General features: G+C 51.8%; 1 protein-coding gene across 7 annotated transcripts; it reads right to left on the bottom strand.

Annotated features, from left to right (window-relative positions):
- Positions 1–537: 537 nt before the first annotated feature.
- OCRL (OCRL inositol polyphosphate-5-phosphatase) lies at positions 538–22,479 on the bottom strand. 7 transcript variants are annotated; one of them, XM_075720814.1, is made up of 24 exons: positions 22,389–22,479; positions 22,254–22,344; positions 21,287–21,366; positions 20,336–20,374; positions 19,535–19,645; positions 19,363–19,458; positions 18,828–18,948; positions 18,578–18,739; positions 17,910–18,011; positions 17,320–17,434; positions 15,340–15,456; positions 15,014–15,201; positions 13,307–13,418; positions 12,104–12,213; positions 11,028–11,163; positions 9,973–10,083; positions 9,516–9,681; positions 9,061–9,296; positions 5,624–5,647; positions 3,078–3,197; positions 2,764–2,848; positions 2,099–2,226; positions 1,166–1,277; positions 538–1,049 (listed from the first exon to the last, which is right to left on the bottom strand). In XM_075720814.1, exons 1-24 carry the CDS (start codon positions 22,477–22,479, stop codon positions 925–927), a joined length of 2,778 nt encoding a protein of 925 aa, XP_075576929.1. In that variant the 3' UTR covers positions 538–924. The 7 variants fall into 7 exon arrangements, with proteins under 7 accessions (XP_075576929.1, XP_075576930.1, XP_075576936.1 ...); XM_075720815.1 differs by having other exon boundaries at positions 22,254–22,333; positions 22,450–22,479; XM_075720821.1 differs by lacking the exons at positions 19,363–19,458; positions 19,535–19,645; positions 22,389–22,479 and adding an exon at positions 8,499–8,702 and having other exon boundaries at positions 22,254–22,294.
- Between the last annotated feature and the right edge of the window lie 337 nt (positions 22,480–22,816).

Here is a 22,816-nt window from a genome sequence, read left to right as displayed (position 1 = left end):
GCATCCAACGCCACCCCCGCTCACCCAGCCCCAGCCCGACCCCCGCGGTGCTGCAAGCAGGGCTGGGAGGGACGGGAGCCGCGTCCGGCTCCGTGCCACACACAGGGACAGCCCTGGAGAAGCCGAGCGCAGCTCACTGACCCGGGCCCCTCCAAACCATCCCCTGCGTCCCAGGAGGAAGCTGGGGCACAGGGGAAGGGAGAGAGGAGCAAGGCCCAGGTGACAGCAGCAGAAGGAATGCACAGAGACCGGTGTGCCGGAGCCGTACGCCCCGGGAGGGAGGGGAGAGGATAACGCCGTGCTGAAGGGGAGAAGCACAATGTCCAGATAACCCTCCTGGGACAGCCGCGGTCCAGCTTCATAGCACAGTGATGGGGCATCAGGGTCGTCTGGGTCTGCTGCGCGGCCAAGGGTGACACGTGCCCAACACCGGCCTGGGGCAGCGCGCAGGGCTCTCGCCGGTACAGTCAGTACGCACCAGCACGCACACCTTGCAGCCGCGGGGACGCAGTGTGCAGGCTGAGCACCGTGCCGCGGCCCTCCGAGAGCACCAGCAGTCTCCAGCCTTCCCCGCAATGGCTCCGGGGGGAGGGGGGTCAAAAGGAGAGAGAAGCGTGACTCGGGGAAGTGGTGACGCCGCCATGGGATGATGGGGCCGCTGGCACAGCGCTGGGGTACCAACAGATCCACCCAGCTCCCAGGGAGAAAGCAGGAGGCTCCTGTCGTGGATGGCAGTGCAATGAGCGTGCAGGTCCTCTGCAGCGTAGGGTACAGCAGCGGGAAGGAGAGGGGAACACGTCCCTTCCAACTGTAAACACGGCACCTGGAGTAGCTTAGAGCCTTTTACCCTTCTGGAGCTGTCAGAGACCCGGCGCCAGCGCAAGGCTGGCGGCACGGGCCCCAGCTTTGGCACGCGGGCAGGAGTCACTCCTCATCCCCGGAAAGCAGGAAGCTGTAGAGGAAATTGATGGCACGCTGGCGGTCCTGCTGAGTCTGCTTTGCCATCAGGTTGGGTGGAGGGCGCAGGAGGAGGCTGGAGAACAAGGCGGCTGCAGAGGTAGGCAAAATTAGTTACTGGTCAGGAACGGAGACCTTGAAAGGCGCCAGGAAGGCGTTCTATTTCAGCGAGGGCAGCAGGAGCGGAGCAGAGAAATGACACGCTTACCGATCATGGCGACACTGACGTTGTTGTCTTCTGAGTATTTGAGCAGCTCTCGGAGGAACAACATTAGGTACCGAAACACGCTGCGATGGCAACGAGGCAGCTGAAAAATCACCTGCAAAGAAAAGAGACGGGAAGCCCTCCGAGCTCACATCGCTGCAGCGCGGGCACGCTGTGGCACTCTGGACTCCAGACGGGCAGCCTTCCCCCTTCCTCGAGGCCACTGCGTGGCCGCTGGCGCGAGCCACAGGCCCAGAAAGCAAGCAACAAGCCACCAGCTGTAGCCTAGTGCTGGTGGCACTCATGGGCTTCGGCTCCTGGTAACACTGCCTCTAGGATAACTGCATCACCAGGCAAAAACTACCACTGCCCTGGGGCTGCTTCCCGCTCGTTTCCAGTCGGATCCCAGCCCTCACCCCCCCGACAAGGACGAGGACAAGAAGTTTCCTGATGCCGGTACTGAAAATGTGCCCCAAAACATCTTCCTCTGCCCAAGGATGTGCTCGGCCTTGCTTGCTGCCCCACCAGCTATTTTTAAGAGCCAGTCAGTGCTAGTCCTTAAGGGAAGCACAGGAACTGCAGCTCTGCGCAGGTGCTTAAGCCCTCGAACCCCGTGGAGCTCTTCCACCCCCCGGGGCTGCTATTCCCAGCGCGCTCAGGGTGACGCAGGGCACGTCTTGGGGTCTCTTTGGAAGCCACCAGGACTCCTGGGAGACACCGCAGTGCCAGCCTTGGGGCAGGAAAGCACCGCCAGAGCAGCCAGGTCACCCTGGCCGCTGCAAAGAACCTCCGAGTGGCCTGCTCCCAAAGCCCCTGGCCAGCTCACGGGAAGGGAGCGGGACCCAGCAAGCCCCAGGACCAAGGCAGAGCTCAGAGCAGCAGGGAGAGCTGCCCCGAGCCTGCAGCAAGCGGACGGCGACGGAGGCAGCCCCGGACCTGTCGGCACAGCCGGCTGTTGTGTGACCAGTCGAGGCACTGCTGATACAGCTCATAGCAGATCACCGGCTCTGGCAGAGCCTCCAGGAAGATGAGGAGTGCTTCAGCCACAGAGTGGTTACTGCCCGCTGGACCAGTGGGAATCAAGGGGCACGCTGAGCAGATGGACCACCTCCCTCCCCAGCCTGCTCCCCGCCTCTCCTCCATCCCGGCTGCTTTGTCTTTGCTTCCTCCTTGCAGCTCTTGCAAGCGCTCTGCCTGCCGAACCGCTCCCTGACACCAAAGCCCTTCTCCTCCTCTCGTCCCCCACCCGTGGAAAATGCTGTTTCATCCACCCTGCACCGCGTTCGCCCACCCTTTAGCCCCGCAGAAGTCCTCTGCTCCATTAGCTCCTTCTCCAGATCGCGCTCCCCAGTGTCCACCCTCATCAGCTCTTGTGCTCAGCACAGCCTTGCAGAAGCTTCCAGAGCTCTGGCCCTGTGGCTGCTTTAGCCGGCACACGTTCAGCTTCAAGAGAGGTTCTCTCTTGGGGGACAGAGGGGAGCCAACCCCCCAGGAGGGACCCTGCCAGCTAAAGGTCACAGACAAGCTCTCCTGAGAGTCCGCTCTCCCAGCAGAGCTGAGATCCAGGAGGCTCCTAGGAAAGTCAGGTGCAGCAAGGATACGGATTGTCTCGGGGATACTGGTGTCCAGGCAGTCGATGATCTGTTCCAACTCTTCTTGCATGCCTGGAGTCTGGAACAGGTCCTCCTGCCAAAAACAGCACAGGGATGGACGAAGTCACCTTCCTCGCAAAGGCTGAGGCACACAGTGACAGCGGGGTGAAAGCTGCTGCACCCAGCCAGTGCCTCGAGCACAGGGGAAAAGCCCTGCCCTACAAATACCAAACTGGAGCTGATCTCCAGCTGCTGCTGCTGAATCAGGTCACCAAGCTCTCCAGAGCTCCCCGGCACGGCACGGCAGGGGCCCTCTCCCTCACCTGGTGGCAGGCGTGCTTGAACAAGTGGTTCACCAAGAGCCAGATCTCCTTCGGCACCTGCAGCGGCATCCCGCTTGCCTCCTCGCTGTCCAGGTTGCCCAGTGGCAGAACAGATTTCTCCTGGTGGCAAAGAGCACACAAGGTTTCAGGGGAACCTCAGTCCCTCTGGAAGGGCCTTGGTAAAGAAAGCCTGGAGAGGGGAAGCAGCAGGATCCGGGGCTCACCTGGCCCTTACTTGCTTTTACAGCCCAGAGCCATCGCTCCGTAGGCCCCAGCTCCGCTCCCTCGGCTGCCCCACAGAACAACCTGCCTGCTCCACCACGGAACTGCAGAAGACGGTCTCGGCCACCCCTCAGGGGAGCTCCCCCAGCCACACCAGCTCCCACAGGAGGGGTCTCTGGCTGGCCAAGATGGCCCGTCCAAACCACAACTCCCACCCTGCACCCTGCAGCCCACGCTCTGCAGGACCGGAGTGTAACGAGTCCTTCTGCTGCATCAGCTTCCACATTTTAGGTTAAATCCAGCCACCGCGCCCCGCTCACCCGGCCGATCTCCTCTGGATGCAGAGTCAAGGACATGCCTTTCCTGGCTCTGTGTGCTCTGACCACGTCTGCCCTCTTGGGCTCTAAACCAGCCCAGATTTCTAAAGTTTCTTTCCTCATTTTCCAAAGGAGAGGTCTCTGCTGAACACAGACTACCCTGACACTACTGTCACGTTTTCCCACTTACTCATGCAAAGCAGCTGACGAGCTCAACTGCTCAGAAATCTCCACCACACCAATCTTTAATGGGATCAATGTTTTTTGCTAGATTTTACTCGCACTTTACAACTGCTCGTGTTCCTGTACGCTCCCAAGGAGGAAGCCATGCGCAGCTCTCCTGGAGCACATTCAGCAGAAGCACCCAGAAGAGACTGGCACAAGCAGGAACACAACCCGAGGACACCAGCAGACAGGAGCACCACAAGCCAAACGCAAAGCGCTTCATTTCAGCTGTCAGCTTACGTGACAACTGCGATCGCTGTCCCTCTGCGGCATGCACAATCACTCACAGCCAGCTGGGGCCGGGTTCGGCTTCCCCCAGTGCACCCAGAGACACCTCAGGTTGGCACGAGCAATAGCCACACTTGCCACACAGCGCAGTACAGCTTTGCTTTGCCCCGCACACCACTAGATTTTTACCCAGCTAGCAGAAGCTGGGTCATGGCGACACGTCTGCCTCGCTCAGGCAAGCACACAGGGAAGGTTTGGAAGCAGCGTGTTAGGCAAGCGCGTTAAAACCTTCCCTAAGAGGGAAAAGGTGAGAGCTGTGGACCCTCTTTGAGAGCCAAGGGCTCTCTAACAGAAAATCCGCACGCCATGGTGTCGCAGCACGGGAGCTGGGGGCCAGAGCAGCGCTCAACTCTGCCAGGCTGCCCTTGGCATGGCTTGGAGAGCTGCGGAGACCCCCAAGGCAGGAGACCCCAGCTGCTTAGAGCAGAGGAGAAGGCTCAGGGCTCCTCAGGGCGGAGGAGGAGGAGGAGGAGGAGGCAGCGCAGCGGCAGCAGTGCTGGGCCTTTGGTTTCCCCATGCGTTGGCCGGGCACCGAGCGCCATCTCCTGCCGTGTGCAAGGAAGGCAAGGCGCGTCCCTGCGCTCTCCGAGGGAAGATGCTCTGCAGAAGGATGTTCCCAGGAGGCAGGCACCAAACTCCTCCCTTCCCCGCTGCTAGGAAGGATTTGGGGGGTTTAACTGGTTCAACACCCGAGTTCAATCCCTTCCTGGAGAGGGGACATTCATTCCCTCTCCCTGTCGCTGCACTGACAGCCTGGAGAGGGGACAAATCACCCAGCCCAGGAAGCCTGCACAGAGCCAGCTCGAGCAAGTTACCAAATCTGAGCCTGTGCAGGGAGAGCGGGAACAACGCTGCCACGCACCCCCCAGCATCTCCCACTTGCTCTTCAAATGACAGATCTGACTTGCTCAGCCTCCAGCGCACAGCACAACTGCAAAGTGAAACAGCGATCCCGGGCACCGGCAGCTATGAGAGCCAGCAGCCCAAGCTCTGCCGCTCGAGGAAGCGGAGAAACATCCGTCTCCTACATGAGGCCCTCCCTCGGCTGCCATAAGGACACACCGAGATGGAAAGAGCAAAAGATTTCAGTTTCCCAATTCAGACCTCTCCCCACATGTCTGAAGAGGGTGCTATGGCAAACCCCACCTTACGTGCATGATTAGAGCTAATTCACATACGTCAAAGGTTGCAAATCTTTTCTGGAAACATCTATCATTGCTGCTAGGATCAGGAGAGTAATTTTCCCCCCCCCCCAAAGCAAATTTGTGATCTTTAAGCATCTCAGTTGGGCTGGCCCATCTTGGCTACGGGGTCACTTTGTGCCTCCTACATGTTCTCATCTAGCCCACAGCTGTGCTAAGAGGCTTTGCTGGAACAAGCGCTCCCTCTGCACCCACCTCCCCTTCCCTCTTCAGCAGAAAACAAGTGGAAAACTCTCATTCTTTACAAACAAGTCATTGAGAAGCAGACCTCCCCAGCAATTGCTTGTGTTACCTTTTCTAAGAAGCTGTCTTCTCCCTGAGAGCAGTGGGAAAGAGAGAAGAGGAAAAAGTATCGTTAAGAGAGAGAATGCACTCTCAGATTAAGCAGAAACGAATTTGCATTACAAGCACCCACTGAATGCCAGGTCCTTCACACATTTTGCTGACATGGCCAAAGTTAAACCTGTGGCAAGAGATTTGCCTCCCAATTAGCAAAAATCCTGCTCACATGATGCACAACCTTGTCAGGATTTCTAGAAACTCCTCAAAGGGGCCTTGCAGCACCACTGTTCACCACCGAGCAAACAGTCAGGTCACAGGCAGATGAGAAGCGCTTGCCGGGAAGAAGTTCCCCTTCTTGAATCTTCTCGGTCAGAAATAAATATCCCTGTATTATTTCAGCCATCTTCCCTTGTGACCAGGCCAGAGATAAAACATTGACGAGGCTAAATCTGTATTTCTGAGCGTGTGGCAGCTGTGGAGCTAACAGGCCCCCTAAGCAGCTTTGTGTATAGTCAGGGAAATGAGTGTTTGTGCTCAAAACCCCAGGCTGCTCGTCTGTCTCAACCTAATAGCATTAACACACTGCAAGGAGGAGCATGCCAAAGCCCCCTCCAGGCTGCATGTCCAATCCCTCCGGCGATCCTGGAACACAGCATCCGTTTGCCAGTGCAGGCTGGCAGCCTAAGACACTGTTTGGTGGAGTCCGCAGGAGGAAACAGAAGCAGGTGGCCCAAGCTGAGTTTTGGTGGATCGACTTTTCAGGGTGGGAGCAACTGAAACGCATTCAAGGGCTGAGCTGGAAACATAGCTGCAGCCGCCACGGCACAGGGCATGCCTGGGAGGGAGCAGCATCTCAGGCTCCCCTGCGACTTCTGCAGTGCCTGCTTCTTTTGGAGGCTCACTGAGTTTTAACACAGCCGCAACAGACCGGCCTCTTGCAGAGAACAGCTTGCTACAAACAGGAGCTGGCGCAGGTTCTTCTTCCACGGCACAGGGGGAGGGACCGCAGTCACAGGTTTGGGACGCCAGATAGCCACGCTGCACAGGGGAGAGGCTCCTTTCGTAACGGGGTGAGTCATCTCAACAGTCTCGCTCCCACCTACCCGACCGCTCGCCCTGCTGTTCACCCCTCTTCCTGTAGCGTTCAGCACGATTAGCTCCGCGAGACTAACCTGCTCCTGACAAAGATTCTTCAAGAGGCTTTTTAAAGCCCACAGTAGGATCCCAAGAAAAAAATAGGATGAGACACTAATACTGAAATCCCAAAGGTGAGATGCTCAAGTGTCAGCAGCTTCCCCCAGGAGAACCAGGAGAGCCATTTCCAAACAAACTCCCACCTCCACTTGGCTATCCTGCATCAAACTGCCTCTCAGACCCTGACTGACCTGCGCTCTCCAGATCTCCCTCTGCTGAAGACAACAGATACGGTCTAGCCAGGCTGAGAAAAACACTCGCTGCAGCGAATGACAAGCCCTAACACTACATAAGTGCAGGAGGGAAAATGGTTCTTAAGACACAAGCACACTACCTTCCTCGCACACAGTCTAAACATCAGCTAAATACATGTAACTGGACCAAAACGCTTCTGGGCTGTGGAGCGCCTAGCACATGCACCGCCCTCCCTTGCGGAAAGTGCTCAGCTTGTCCTGTCTCCGAGAATTTCTCAACTCAAAGGTATGATCAAAACCAACAGACCTAAAATAGCTCTACCGTGACAGTAGCTTTATAATCTAAGTGACTAAATTTTGCTTTGGGCTGTTACACATTGTATTCCTTGAGCTTGCTTAATGTGTTCCCACTGAAGTACTGCAGTCACACTGACCTCACTACACAAGAGACTGCTTCTTTGCTGCAGATACTGGGACAGGGTGATCTTCTCTGTTTTGCTTCCTGTACTTCTATACGTTTCACTGAATAACGGAAGAAGGAAACCTATAGGTAAAGGAAGCAGAAGCAGCCTCAAAGTACACTTAGAAAAGTAATAGCGTGTGTCTGTGAGGGCAGAAGCTAAGAGTCTAGGCCCTAGTTCCTATCTATCAAGCAAGAAGTCAGCACTGAGCAGGAAAAAGCAGGTGGAAAAGCCACCAAGACTGATGAAATGCTCCAGACCAAGTTCAATACATTTCTAGAACAAGACTGACTTTCAATCAAATCCTGAAAAGTATGAGGAGCCTGAGGCCTGGATTAGCTGCTTGAATTGAGGAGGCAAACACTGTATCTTGGCACCCAGATTCTGCTTAGCCTGATCTTGTGATTAAAAAAGTCAAAATTCTGGTATAAAAGTGGCCTTTTGTATGTTGGGCCTGTGAGAAAAGTAGACACCTATAACACGAGGTGGGAACTGGAAGAGGCAGCAAGAGGCATGGTAGAACTGCTAAAGGGAAGAGAAAGAAGTGTAAGCAGATGGGAGTGGAAGCTGTCAAATCTACAGATGTGAAAAAGCAGCAGCTCACTGGACAAAAAAAGTGCATGTAAGGATGAGACTGCAAGACATGAGAAGAGAGGAAAGGTACCACATGTCAGAGACACTAGAAGAACTGGGCTAATCTTCCAGGTGAATAAAAAAGAAATTACTTTCCTGGCTAAACAAGAATGGGTAAATAGACTAAAACTCAGGAACTGCTAAACCTCACTGAAGCAAGGCCAGGAATGGCCATCAGAGGAGAGGAATGAACGCAGGCTGAAAACAAGAATTAAGATCCCCCAAATGGGGCTTAATCTCAGAAACAGCCATGAGATACCAAAAAGACAAAAGGTGACTAGGGCACAACTGCACCCCCTCACGTGCACGCAAGTGGCTTCAGAAGGATGAATATTGATGCCAGGGGCCGGTGAAGCTTGGGGAGAGGAACAGTTATCTCTGCACCGCAGAAGAGCTTGCTCACAGAGGTTGGTGTGAGAGGAACTGGCCAGAGAGGCTGTGAGACTGGCCTTTGCTGAGCTGTACTCATCAGTACACCTAAGAGCATCAAAGTCCTTTCTTCGGTCTTCCTGCTTCTGCTTGTTCCTTCCCCTGAGCAGCGCGAATACCACAAGCCTCCAGAAGGAAAAGGATCCTGGAGCCCTCGCCACCGCAGAAGCCTAGGCACCTTGGAGGAGAGCATTTCAGTCATACCTCTTACGACACACCAGTGCCACCCAGCTGAGCCTGCCAGCACCAACACGACAGTAACACAAAACACAAGGTGCTGGCATCGCTTTTTTGTCCCACCAAACAATATATTGAACCTACTCAGAAATAGGGGATAAAGTACAGGCTGTCAAAAGCCACTGGTTGTGGTGGAGGGAAATAATAAAAGAGCCCCTCCAAGCTCTGGGAAACGTAAATCAGCTCAGAGCCTGCAGAGCTGACTCAGGCTAACGGCATTACTCCTCCTTTTAGGAGTAAACAGAAGGGAATATGCTCTCTCCCTGTTAAGGGAGCTGCTCCAGAACGCTGCTACTCACCAGGTCAATGAGTTTGGTGACTGGAACTTCTCGGATCGGTCGCCTCATTCGGCATAAGGCCTCCAGGGAGGTGCCAAAGCAGCTGGGCAGGTAGGTCCCACTGATGGTAAGGAAATAGTCCTTCCCTCGGTCCAAGTGAAGGACAAGAATATCCTCAATTTTATCCTCGCCAGAGTTCAGAAGGGTTACCGAGTCCTTGCTGACGTACACGTCCAGGGAGATGTCCATGCTCTCATCTGCAACAGACAGGAGCTCTCAAGAACACATAGACGCTCTCCAAAACGGACGACAAGGACAAACATACAGCGGCAGGGACAAAGGCCACAAAACTAGGATGACAAACAGACAAGGATGATGGCAAGAAAGCTGAGACACAGGAAAGACGGAAAGGACTGAACGGAGATGGGGTGGCAGTCTACACCAGCACACACTACAGAAACTGTAGTAAAACTCACCTGGCTCCAAGTAACCTTCACAAGGCTCGGCCCGAAGCCATGGCTTACAGTAGTGTCGATCGTTGAGCTTTGGGATGAAGGAGAAGTGACAGGGGACCTGCCCATTATTGGTAATCTGGAACTTCTGCTTCTGCAGCTGACGGAACTTCACATTCTCAAACTCAAACTGCAGAGTAAAGAGAAAACACAGATCACATTAGCGGCCACGATGGGACACACAGCTAGGTACCCACACTCTGCAGTGGCAACCCATGACTGAGAGGTGCCCACACAGTGCAGAACTCCTAACAGAAGACCTGCCAAGAGGCCAGGACAAGACGTCCCTTCTAATCCAATTCCTGATCATAAGATAATGTATAAAGTTCAATTTCCTAGAACGCAGTCTTTAAAAATAGTTCTGGCACTTCTAAGGCTGCTGTGTTTGGGAAGCGGACAGCGATTCAGGTTTCATCCTCACTTCTCTGCTGCTTAGCTCCAGCGAAGGAAGAAAGTCATTCTCCATTCTGTCCATTAAACGAACGATGTCTTCGAACACCTTCCGATACCTCTGCTCATCCACAACCTTTACCTGTGGAAGAGCAGGAAACACTCAGCAAAGTTTCTGACCAGCTTCACAGGAACTCTTTTGATCATGAGTAATCTGTAGAAGTGAAATATTTCTCTAAGCACCCACTATATGCAGCTGAAAGTCTAAGAGAATTTGCATGCATGGGTGCACCTCCAAGCTGCATCTGCAACTTTACGCTTCTTTTACTCCTACAGATGTTACTAGGCTCTTTCTGGCCACTGATTACACTACTGGGAGGTTACTGGGGGTGATCTCTGTGGGACAGCATTGGCATCCCGCAGCATTACTCATGATTCTCCAGAGGAAGAGGAGACAGGCTCTCCCTTCAGGAGACTTGAGCTACCTAGGGAGCAGGAGGTAGCAAAAATGGACATGGACCGTCTCTATTCAGTAAGCTAGGAAACCCAAATCTGCTGCCAGCCATTCACCACCAAAGAAATTCAGATGTGAACCAGTGACACACTCTCTTAACACATCAGAGGCAACATTGCAACAGCAGGCACAACTACTTACAGGTTTCTGCTGTGTCTCTTTGCGGAAGAGAGAAAACAGTAGCTCACCCATTCTAGTACTAGATATCATGGGTTATACCCCAGAAGATAAGTGGCATCATTAAAGCAGTCAATGGGCATGTCTTTCTATTTACTACATGACCACACCTGCTCAGGTAAACTCCAGCGGTCACCCGCGTTACCGTGGCGTACTGTCCCGGTGCCACGCAGCAAAGCTGCACTGCACATGAAGACCACAGCTGTGAGTTGTTTGCTGAGCAGAGGCTGGCACGGCTGCCGAACAGCAGCACACCTACACAGCGGACACACCTTATTCTTATTTACTCTGTCCCCTTGCAACAGTGTTAGCAGAGGTGCCTTGACTATGTAACCACCTCCCGAAGGAATGCGTGACGATACTGTGATCCTACCCTAGCATATAAAAAAAGCTACCTTGATGCGGAAAAGTGCGCTGACTGGCTTGTGGTCACTAGTCTTCAGATCCATATGACTGCAATACCGGAGCTGATTTATGTTCCCTCCTCTCCAAAGGATTCGATCACACCACGCTGGCACACGACACTTTCCACTACAAAGAAAAACAGGTTACCAGGGAAATCCAACAATCCTAATAAACCATCCAAGTTGTTCCTCTTCCCAGCCAGGCAGCTCCCTCCACCCCCACCATCACTGACTGCATCAGGAGTGACGGGATGAACTCCTATCACTTCCCTCAACTTGAGTACTATGTTATTTTTTCTGCTCTCTTCCCCTTTCCAGCATCAGGAAACAAAAAAAACCTCAAACAAGACTGTTTCCACAGCCTGAAGCCATGTGTACTGTGACCCAAGCTGCACTAGTTTCTTTTGCTGTCAGATCTTTCTGCCCACTACAATCTGATCCATCGCTTATTGTTTCCACTACAGAAAGTCTACTCAGCTATTACTATTATGTTATGAAGTCTGAATCCTGGGTTATCCTTCTCCAGATTAACTACTGTGCTGATTCGTAAACACAGGCAGAGTAAAATCCAAGCGCTGTATGGTTTGAAAACTCCTTCTTGGGAGCTTCTCCATTTAGAGCAAGCTTCTGCAGCAGATGCATAAATGTCTGTGGGAGGCACCAAGCAGAGAGCAGCAAGCAGGAACCCCTGCGGGTGTGTAAGTCAGGGGACAGGATGACTCAGAGGGAGCATTTCCTTATCTCTTCAATTCCGTTTATACCATTTGTCTGTCCCTGGTAGCAGAAAAAACCCTCCAGTGCAGGGTCACCTGTGAGTTCATGCTTTACCTGCCTTCATCTATTGGAATCAGCAGCAACCGAGGTTTTAAGGCATGTGCCTGGTCAAAATACAAAGGATCTACTTATTTCAGAAAGTAGGGGAAATGACGAGTACAAACTTGTCTGTGCACTCCAGCCACCACCTTAACACTGAGAGGTATTTCCAGCTCTAGGAAGCAGGAAATCAAGTTTTGTGAGAAAACTCTTTTTATGTCATAGGTAAATATGTCCATTGGCAGCCGATTTACCTGGAGTCCCAGCGATCTGTTTTAGGGTCATATTTATACGTGGGGATGAATTTAATCTCTCCCTCGGTAAAATCCGCAAATGCTTTCTTCTGAGTGCGCTGAATATTCAGCTAAAGCAGAAAAAGAACAGTTTAAAAAAAAAAAACAAAACCAAACCCCACAAACCACCCCAAACACCGCCACACACACACAGAGCAGTGCCAGAGAGCAGATCCATAGGCAGAGCAATCGCAACCTGTGGCCATGGGATTCACCAGACATCCCCCAAACTGCCTCTCAGACCTTATACCTTTAACAAAGGTAAAAATCCAACACTTCAGTGGAATGTTTTCTAAATAGACTGAATACAAATTGGCACAGCGCTGCTTACCAGACCATGCAGACAGCATAAAACAATAGTTAAGGGAAATATTAATTGCTCCACTTGTGCTAAATGCCTTCATTAGTTTTCAGGCTTAAGCATCACCATCATTAATATTTCACTGCCAATCATTTTAGCAAAAGCCTCCAGGAGTGCGCTTGGCTGACAACCTGACACTACTTTCCTTTTCTCATTTACTCTTCTGAAAAATTTCCTAGTTGTTTTCCTCACAAAAATCTAAGCTGCAGTTTTTTCTGCATGAAGCTCTGCAGTACAGCAGAAATGAGCTACAGAACAGAATAAATCAGATTTACTGTTAAATTGTGTGTCAGAGATGATACTACGCCGTTTCTGTTCATGTTTCACAGGTACAATCCTTCATCTTAAAGGCACATCTGGTGCTGTCTTGGTTTTCAGCGTGCTGCAAAGAAATGCTGAGCGGGGAAGACCACAGCACAGAATTTAGGTCAGACTGGCTGAGCAGAGAGCCTTGGCTACAAGCGCTGGTCTCCAAATCAATACCTCTTCCAGAACACTGATTACAGCAGCTTTTGTTGCTGTTACAAATTCCTGTGTTCTAGCTTGTAGTCTGCAGGTAAGACAGAACTCTTCCAATGAGATGCAGACACTTCTATGGTAGTTGCCCGCGTCATCCAGCTAAGCCTGGCATTTTTGTTTAGGGGGTTGATGCCACCAGGACACCCAGAGCTCTGTCTAGTGTCTAGCATCTGCATCTATAGACACCTATCGCAGAGTGTCTGCCAGCTCCTCCCAAGCACAGGCACATCTTAAACCAAGATGACCTCACAAGTACGGAGCAAACACAAGCGGAGTTCACTGACCTGGTCGTATATCAGCAATTTCTGAAGCTCATTCTTACTGATAAGACTTTTCACCTCACTGGCATCAGGGAGACAAAGCCTGTAGTTCAAGTCTCCTAGCCAGATGACAACACTGAAAACAAAGGCAAACATGGAAAAGAAGAGCCAGTAGTTAGTATCGCAGGCCACGCAGGGAAGAAGGGGCGTAGGAGAACAGATGGTTGGTTGCTGGTGATTAAGGTCGAGACACATGGAAGACAAAAGGAGCCTCGAAAGATTGAGTCTGATGGCAGAAATCTCTAGCGGCAGCAGATACCACAGTCCATCTAAGTCCATCTCTTAGACAGACCACTAAGTCCATCTCCTTTGGAATCCCACACGGGATTGAAGACAGTTTAATGGGAGATACCTGAGTTTGCCTCAGTCTGAAAAAAGCCTGAGACCACCACCAACTCTCTCATGAAGTGAAACCAGTGCATCTCACCAAGCTCCATAGCCTCCCAAGCTACACAAAATCCCTCTAGTATTCAGGCTCTTCTTGTGTGCAGAAGAGGGCAATGACAGAGCTCGTTACGCAGAGCCTGCCTGTCAACCAGTGAGGCAGGCTGATGCGCATGTATCTGCGTGCTCTCGCCTCGTGTGATACCATGGTTCTAGCACTCCGTTTTCCACTGCCTTTCTTTCAACCGGATCAGGCCGCTACCGTATCATCTACCTAGGAAAGACTGACTGATGCAGAATTGGCAAAAGCAGAGTTAGGTTCCTGTTGAGTTTATGACCTCCGGAACGTTATTGTCCTATCTCACCCATCAGCCATACCTCATCAGCACCTGCTCTTACTCTGCTCCTCGCTGGGCTTTCGAACAGACTTACAGCCTTCACATTACCAGCAGCTAAAGAAACACTTGTGGTATTCACTCTTTACTCCATAAAGGTTTCATTTAAAGATTAAAATCTAAACCCCTCTCTAGTATCAAAGCTCTTCCTGTTTATAGTCAGACCTCAAAATTTCCCTTACTGGATTATCAAGGATAATCTAATATTTGAAGTTTTTTCTGAACTAATCCACTCTCCATTTTATTTGCAGTTTTTAAATGGTTTAAATATTAACTACAGAAGTATTAATCATTTGTATCAGATTTAAGAAGATTTATATGCTTTGTTGTACACATGTTTGAGTTTGATTTGGATTATTCAGCACCACTGTCACCTCATTAAAAATAATAATAATAATTAAAAAAAAAAATTCAAGTATTGCCCACATATCATACAATTCATTTAAAAAGAAACTGAAACAGCAATTGTAAGCTCTTGTTACTCAAAAAAGCCTAAACAGCATAGCCTCTGCCCATCGTTTTTCTTCTTCTATCCTTCTATCCCTTTTCTTCCCCTACTCATACTCCCATTTCCCACCACAAAAACACCCCTCAGTTTCTTCAAGCCCGGTAACGTTCAGCCATTGACTCAGGAACAGTGCCTGCTGAAATGGAAGTATTACACACAACAAGCAAGGAAAGGGCCCTCAGAGACAGGCTGCACTAGTCAGCACAGTGAGAAGGTGACCACACAGTTTGACTGCAAGAGCTCTAGCACACCAGAGGCACTGGCATTTTCTGTTACATTATTAAGCCAGAAAACATCTACATGAAATCTCCTGTTGCTGTGATTCTGACTTGATTTGGATTTTTCAACACCGCTTCAAAAGGGAAAACAGCAAAATAAACTTACTCGTGTTTCATGATGTTGAACTGAGGTAGATTGTCATCAAGGGTTACAAAACTCATCCGAGCACAGATTTCCTTATAATCCTGATTTCGCCGCTCAAAGTCCTCCACGTGAGCAGCGAGGTGGGAATTGACAATGCAGAAGGTCGTGTTGTGGAACACGAACCTCACCGCCACACCGCCCTTGTTGCCCTGGGGACAGCAGGCATCAGCGGTCGTTAGAGAAGGCGGCAGGTGAGGCAGCAGGGAGGAGACAGGGATGGCAAAAAACCAGACTGTGCTGTTTCTTGCTGGATACACAGAAGCAACAAATCGGCCTCGGTGACTCACCATCTTTCCCATGACTCCCGTGCCCACAGACGCCGTCATGATCTCTCTGATATTGCTCAGCTGATCCTTCTTAGCAAATATGAGCAACATCATCCCAACTAGACGGACCATTTGCACCTGCAAAAATAAAAGGGATCCTGAGTTCCCAGAAACGCAGTGGAAATGCAGTTCTAATTTGCCTGCTCCGCCTGATGTTCTGCTCCTCTGGCTCTCCGCATTCCTCATCATGTTTTGTACTCAATTCCTGCTTGCACCACCCCCAAAAGGACCTCCTCTCCCAAAGCAAGGTTCTGGAGGACAATCTGTCATCCCCCAACAGCCATCGGCTGTGCTGAGCTCACTACATTCCCCATTCTGGTGCTTCCCTACAAACAGGGCTGTCTTGCGAGGTAACAGAAACTTCATAAACGCACAGCAGATCTGTTTGTGCAGTCTCAGCCTTTTACACTGAGTTGTGCTCTAATCAGCAAAGCAACCAGAGGAAGATACCGAGTGCTCTAGTTAGGCACGTCGCAGAGAGCTGCTGGCTGTGGCCGTCACTGAGGGCTGCAGGTCCAGCTGGGAGTTGGTGCTCACCTCTGCTTACTCAGGACTACAGCGGAGCCAGTGACATGTGCTAGAGGCAAGGGACAGAACAGTTCTTATTTCCTGAGGCAAACGTGCCTGACACACGGGGTATCAAAAGGCAGCCATCTCCAAGCTACACAAACTTTTCAGAAAACACTTGCTCTCCAATGCAAAGAGTCTCTTTCTGGAGCTAAGAGGTTCTCCTCTACTGCAGCGCTCAACCCACAGGTGTTAACACAGGGCTGACGTTAACACAGGTCTGCCACTGATTCTTTTACACATGCTAAGCCAAAGCGCTTCCCAGTCCATGACCTCCTTGTACCTTCAAAACAGTGGGGCCACAACTTCGAAAGCCAGCGACAAGGCCTAATCTTCTTGAGCACAGTCTACACACTCACTTTAGAGGCATAAAACATTAAGATGTGTTGGGATTAATTCTACATAGTGAGGGAAGAAGCTGAAATCAAAGAATTCCACTGGAAGAGCCCAAGTACTCAGTCCACGCTGCAGGAGTGGAATTTGCATGTAACCACAAGTCTTATCTACAGTTTCAGTCACTTCCCCCTGCCTGCAGCCATATCCTGTTCTCTCCCTTTCACAAGGGTGGGAGAAATTCACCTAAAACTCAAGTAAAGCAAAGGGACGGGGGCATGAGCCTCTCCGCGGTTCAGGTCACAACCCCTGGCTCCCTCTCAATGAATCTCAGTTCGGCAAGGTGCTCTCTTTTCCTGCTGTGGTTACCTGCAACACGCCACTGAGCTCAACTCAAAGCCAGCAGGACAGGGGTGTGACAGTGAACGCATGGGCTAAGGAGGAAGGGGAAGCTGGTTAATGTATTTAGGGCTGGTGCCTACAGCAGAAAGGTTTGCTACAGCAGACAGAAGAAACAACAGCTTGCTTCCAACAACCAGCCAGAATAAAGTCCTGCTGCCACAACAGAAGCAATTCTGTCCTGAGGCATTAGCCTCTGGAAGATTTCACCTCATAAATTATCCCATTCCTTCAAGGAAAAAGTATTAATTTAATTTATCAGCTCAAGACATACCTTGCTTCTATAGTACAAGGGTGAGAGGGTAACACAGATGAAGAATTTGAACCCGCTGCTACGACTCTGTTGAGCATACTACTTCCCTGACACCCACCTCATATTTTACAAAGTTATTTACTCCTCATCTTTGTAAATTTCCACTTCAAAGTACAATCTACCCCTACAACTGTGGGGCCGAAATAGACTCTGCAGGTTTAATCTGGCATACTTGACCCATGCACAGGTACACACATGCCAAGTATACAGCCTTGGTTTCTCCGATCACCGCTCTTTGGGTCAGGTGAGGAAAGGGGAAGCCCATTTCTCTTTTCCTTCCAATCTTGCCAACTCTATGACAAGACCCCACAACGCTGAGCAGAACTCACTTTCTTATACTTAGCCTGAGGGTGCAGGGACTTCTCCACAGCAGTCAGCCATTCTTGCTCCTTTACAGAATCTAAGTAGAAAAAAGCCTCCGTGCTGAGGTCCAGCTCCTGGAACCTAAAAAACCAAGCCAGCTTAGCACATCCCACCTCTCCTACAGATCACCCTCTTTCTACAGGAAGGTCCAATGTGAAACCTCTAGCAACGGCTCTTCTTGGAAGAGAAGCAACTTATTCCCACTTGCTAAATAAAGCAGCAGAATTTCACCACAGTGCCTCTGAGACCCTGCTGCAATACACTCCAGTAACCATCTCGCTGACAAGTATTACTTTAGGCAGAGGACAACCAGAGAGCTCTGTGGATGCCTCAAGGAAAATCCATTTTGTTATGTCATGCCAGCCTCATTTAACTCGATACTCTGCCTCATCCAAATGGCTCTTTCCCCTCAGACAGCTCTTCTGAGACATAGCTCAGCTTTGTGGAACCTCTGAGAACGTGACAGGAACTTAAAACAAATGCAGCCCACCAGTATCCAAGCAAGAGCAACAAGAAACCCAGCACCGTAAGTAAATACGGGGTCATTGCTACTCACCCGATGCAACAGAAGTCTGGAGGCTCTGCGTCGCACATCAGCCAGGGTTCCAAGCTGCTGTCTGGAGACTGCCCGTTCACATTCCATGTTCCCACAAAAAATCTACAACACAAAAGCAGCACAACTGTTAGAAAACACAACCACCACCTCATCAGCCCAGACTCTCCAGTGCACGCACAGCAGCATTCAGGCTGGGAGCAGACACATGTGAGCTGTCCATGCGCAGGGCCATGCCAACGGTGGGGTAACCGAAAATTCTTCTAGGCTTGGCTCATTTTCAGTGACAACCATCCCGGGGATTTTGCAGAATGCTACGAAACTGAAGACACTTCACCAGGGCCAGCCAACATCTGGCTCTTTTAACATCATGTCATGTGGGGCAACACTAAGACAGTGTTGGGATGGCTGCCTTTACCCTCTTTCTGCCCAACTGCTTCAGTCTTGCTTGAGGGTCAAGAGATCTGACACACATAGGGGAAAAGACGCAAAAGGAGAAGCTACACCACAGGCACCTACTGACTTTCAGTCTGCACCGATCCTTGGGTAGCCACCCAAGCCGGCCACACATCAGCAGTTGTCAGATTTCAAACCTGGGCTAGATCTGAGTTCACAGAAGAGATTAAACAGCTTTGTCTCTACGCACACTGTTCCTCAGTCACAGCTCTAACCTGAAGTTGTGAAGGTTGACATATGACTTCTCTCTCTTGGCAAGCAGATGTTTGATGAGGCCTTCTCTTTGGCCCGACTGGGTGCTGGGCAAAAACATTTTGCGCATAGTGTTGGTCACTTTTGGCTGGTCTCTTGACGTACCTTCTCTCTCTCGGTGAAATCTAAGAAGGAAGCAAGAGCAGAATTAAAACTGGTTCTGCTGTCTAGGAAGAGAAGGAAAAAAGGGAACAGATTCACCACGTTACTTACTGCCTACTTCGAAGCACAGGAGGAGGCGGGGGTTCCCGCCGAGATCCCGTTTGGTGGTTTTGCATGTTTCTTTTCTCTTCTAGGCTTAGAGCGTTGAAGTCATCCTCAAACCCCAGAGCTCCTATCACGAAAAAAACAAGCACAATGCCCTGAGAAACAATTTAAAATAGCTTAGATCAAGAAGGAAAAAATACAACTCCACAGAAAGTGAAAAAGCAAATGATAATAGCAATATATCAACCCTGATGACTCAGGGAATGAGAGAAAGGGGCACTGACCACAAATCAAGGCAGGAGGGAGCTTAACATACACAAACCAAGGCACTAGGCAGAAGACAGCACTCAAGAAGGAATGAATGGTCCAGGGCAACAGAATCCAAAGACCGAGGTGTTTTATTTTGCTCAGGGTGAAGTAAAGTGAGGAAATGGGCCAGACTGCTGAGTGCAGGGTCAGACACAGCTCCCTATCCCTGAATGTCCTGTTACTGTACAGACCACAGATCATGCAAAGGTGACGGTGACAGTCCGTTCAGTACCCAACGAAAAGGCCTGCGATAGACCTGGGAGGTTCTTCTCCACCTGATGCCAGCTGGCTGAGTCCTTAGGTTCAGGAAGAGACGCTTTCAGGTGGGCTGGAAAAAAAATCAGCCCTCTCAGAAACTGCTGGCAGTCAGAGGATTTCACAAACACAACTATAGCTCTGCTTACCTTCCTGTATGCTCTGCACTTCTGAAAGGAATCCTAAGCAACGCTCCTCATCAGGGATTTCAAAGAGCCGCTCCGCTGTCTCATCACCTTGTATCCGGACCTTACAGCCTGCTTCAGGCACAAACACAGACTCACAGAGTCAGTCAAGGCTGGTTCACAGCTATCATGCCCTGGAGGGTGACCAGGCTTTCTAGGTATCCTTTGAGCTCATCAATGAAAGCCAACTTGCAGCTATTGTTTCTGATGGAAATCTGCACCTAAGCTAGTTTCCCTGTGCTTCTGAGATCCCCCCCTGTCCCCTGGCTTAGGGTATCATCAGTCATGTTTTCCTGGTTTTAGGAATACTTCTTGCTACTGCGATCTCACAGAGAAAAGCTCTAAAAGTAGTACGAAAAATTTCTTGAAAGGGAAAGCAGAACTGGTGAGTAGACAGAGCACTGTCAACACTGAAAAAGGCAGAGTAACCTAGGCCCAAGTACAGGTCAAAGAAACGGAAGGGAGATGAGAATGGTTCAGAGTGCAGTGCAGGGCCTTGAGAAAAGATTTAAGAAGTTGAAGTGTGGCCAGTTGCCAATACTTCAAGTCTGGGCATTTAAGACCGTGTCACGACACTGACTGTCTAAAAGAACCAGACAACACCACACTGGAGGAAATAAAATCCCCGCTTGATTGAAAGACAAACACACAAAGTACGGAGGAAGATTATGAAGTGGTCAGTAAAATAAGCATGCGTCAGTGCCCAACAGGCAGCCTGTTCCCTGAAAGGAGCTTTAGCTGCGTGACTGCAGTTATAAAACTTACTGTTTGTAGCTATATCAATCAGTAGAGTTTCTTCTGCCTCTGGAAAAGAGAAAAACAGGATGAAGAGAGTTCACACTGAATGTTGCAGTAATTGAATACTCAGAAAAGCATGTTGCCTGCTACTAGCCACAAAAGAGTCCTAACAGAGGAACAAACAGCTTTAATTTACATCTGTACTATTAATGATGGCTCTGGCAGAAAGAATGGTCATATCTGGACAGCCTGGACAGTCATTTCCCACAATCAAATTGTCACAGGGGAGACTGCTAATATTCAGAGTTCTCGCACACCTGGATGGTTTGTTCCACATCAGCGTAGCACCTTTGGGAAAGATCAACCTGACAACGAACTTCAGAGCTTGTCAACACAGCAAAAACGATGGGCAGAATCACAGGGAATTAGACAGAAAGGTATATGCTAATCCAGGAAAAAGTGCTTATATTCCTGAACAAGCATTTGCCCCAGGGACACACACTGCTATTTAAGTTCTTCCAAGACAAGGCCTAAAGCTCTTTGCCACCCCATGGGTGGCTCTTTGGACTTCACAGCTTGCCAGACCTTACAGAAGTTTTGATTTAAACACGCAGGAATCAGACTAAAGCTCCCAACTCTTGCCATTATGGAGAAGACAGACAGACAGACATCCACAGACACCAATGTCAGCGATTGCAGCCAAGTGCTGAGCACGCTGGCTCTGTATGATGCCAAGCCCACCCCTCACCCGAGCCAGCCAAGTTCCTCACAACTGTTTGCTGACATGGAAAGACTCCCCACTCGGATGAGAAAGAAGCAGGATTCCATAAACTGCAAGTTTTAGTTTCAGGGGGAAGCATTCAATCTGTATGGGCGCTCAGGAGACAGGTCAAGAAATGCCACTAAATGCCAGTTTTGCCGATAAACAGCAGTGGAATCCCACCACCTCAAGAGAGCCCACTCCAGGATAGCCCGTACCTTGTACGCATTTAAAGCGGCTATTGATGGGAATATAATCCGGATCAGAGTTTTCTTTCTCCTGTGAATGGATAACTATCCTGGAGACAGAAAAAAGGCTTGTAAAAACACAGAAACAACTCCCTCCTCATACGCAGGCAAACGTTAGCAGAGTCACGGGAGCTGTATTTACAGAGAAACGCAGTGTTTGATTTCTGTTGCTGCACTACTAGGATAATAGACAAGAAAGGGAAAAAAAGCTCAGAGCCATACAGGATGTGAGTGCAAACACACGAGCGTGTGGTGAGAAAGTAAGCGCCATTCAACTTTCCCTGCTACAGGGCAGATTCAGCGTTAAGGTGGCAGCAGCTTCAGCTCCCTGGAGAAACCCAGGGGAGCAGGAGAACGCAGCGGGAACGCACAGCTAGAAAGCAAATTTCTCCCGGCCCCGTTCGCAGGACACCATCTCCTACGCCGGAGGGAGAACGCTGGGGGAAGACGCGGCTGCCAGAACCCGCTCTGCCTCCCGGCCCCTCTCCGAACACAGCAGCTCAACTGCTTTTCAGTTTCCCAAGACAGTCACAGCGGCCGTGGCCAGCTCGGTACGGGCTTGGTGGCCCGGGGCCTCGGCGGCCAGCTCGGTACAGGCTCGGCGGCCCGGGGCCTCGGCGGTCAGCTCGACATGGGCTCGGCGGCCCGGGGCCTCGGCGGCCAGCTCGGTACGGGCTCGGCGGCGGTGCAAGAGAAACGAGCCGTTGCAGGAGAAGGCGCCCGCACGCCCCGCGGCCCCGCAGCAGCAGCCTGACTCACCGGCACAAGCAGCCAGACCGGCCTCGGCGCCGGCGCCTCCGCCCGGCGGGCAACCGGAGCCGGGCCTCGGAGCGTCCCGCTACCGGGAGGAGCGACCCAGACCCGAGCTGCCCCGGCCCCCCCCCCGCGGGGCGCGGCCCTCGGCGGCCCCCGGCCCCCGCCGCGGCCCGGCACTCACCCGTAGCGGCCGCTCCGCCGGCCCAGGCTGAGCACGCAGGGCTCCCGCCGCCCAGCCCGCACCTCCGTGCCGGCCACGCTCTGCGCCGCAGCTAAGGAAACGGCCGCCGACCGCCCTCCTCTCCTCCCCACCGGCCCCCCGCGCCTGCCCGGCCCCTCCCGCCCCTCCCGGGCCCCGGGCAGCTCCCGGCGGATACGAGGCCGCAGGCCGCGGCGGGCGGCTCCATGGCGGCGCCTCCGTCTCCCGGCGACTTCGCGCTGATCACCGGCGCGGCGCAGAGAGGCGCCGGCCGCCCGCCACTCTGCCCCCTGCCGGCGGGAGGACTGCCCCACCCGCGCCCGTGGCGGAGGAGGCGGCCCCGTGGCGGGGCTGCACCGGGGGGGCGGGGCTGCACCGGGGGGGGCGGGGCTGCACCGGGGGTGCACCGGGGCGTGGGGAGCGGTCCTGGCGCGGACCGCCAGGCTCCGGGCAGGCTCCCCCCGGGCTGCAGCGGCCCCGGGACCGGCGCCGGCCCCGTGTGACACCCCCCCCCCCCGCCCCCGCCAAAAGGGGCGGGCAGAGCA

The sequence above is a fragment of the Pelecanus crispus genome, chromosome 13, assembly GCF_030463565.1.
Source record: "Pelecanus crispus isolate bPelCri1 chromosome 13, bPelCri1.pri, whole genome shotgun sequence".
Lineage (NCBI taxonomy): Eukaryota > Metazoa > Chordata > Aves > Pelecaniformes > Pelecanidae > Pelecanus > Pelecanus crispus.
Note: the sequence above shows the minus strand (reverse complement) of the source record. Positions and strands in the feature narration are given on the sequence as shown.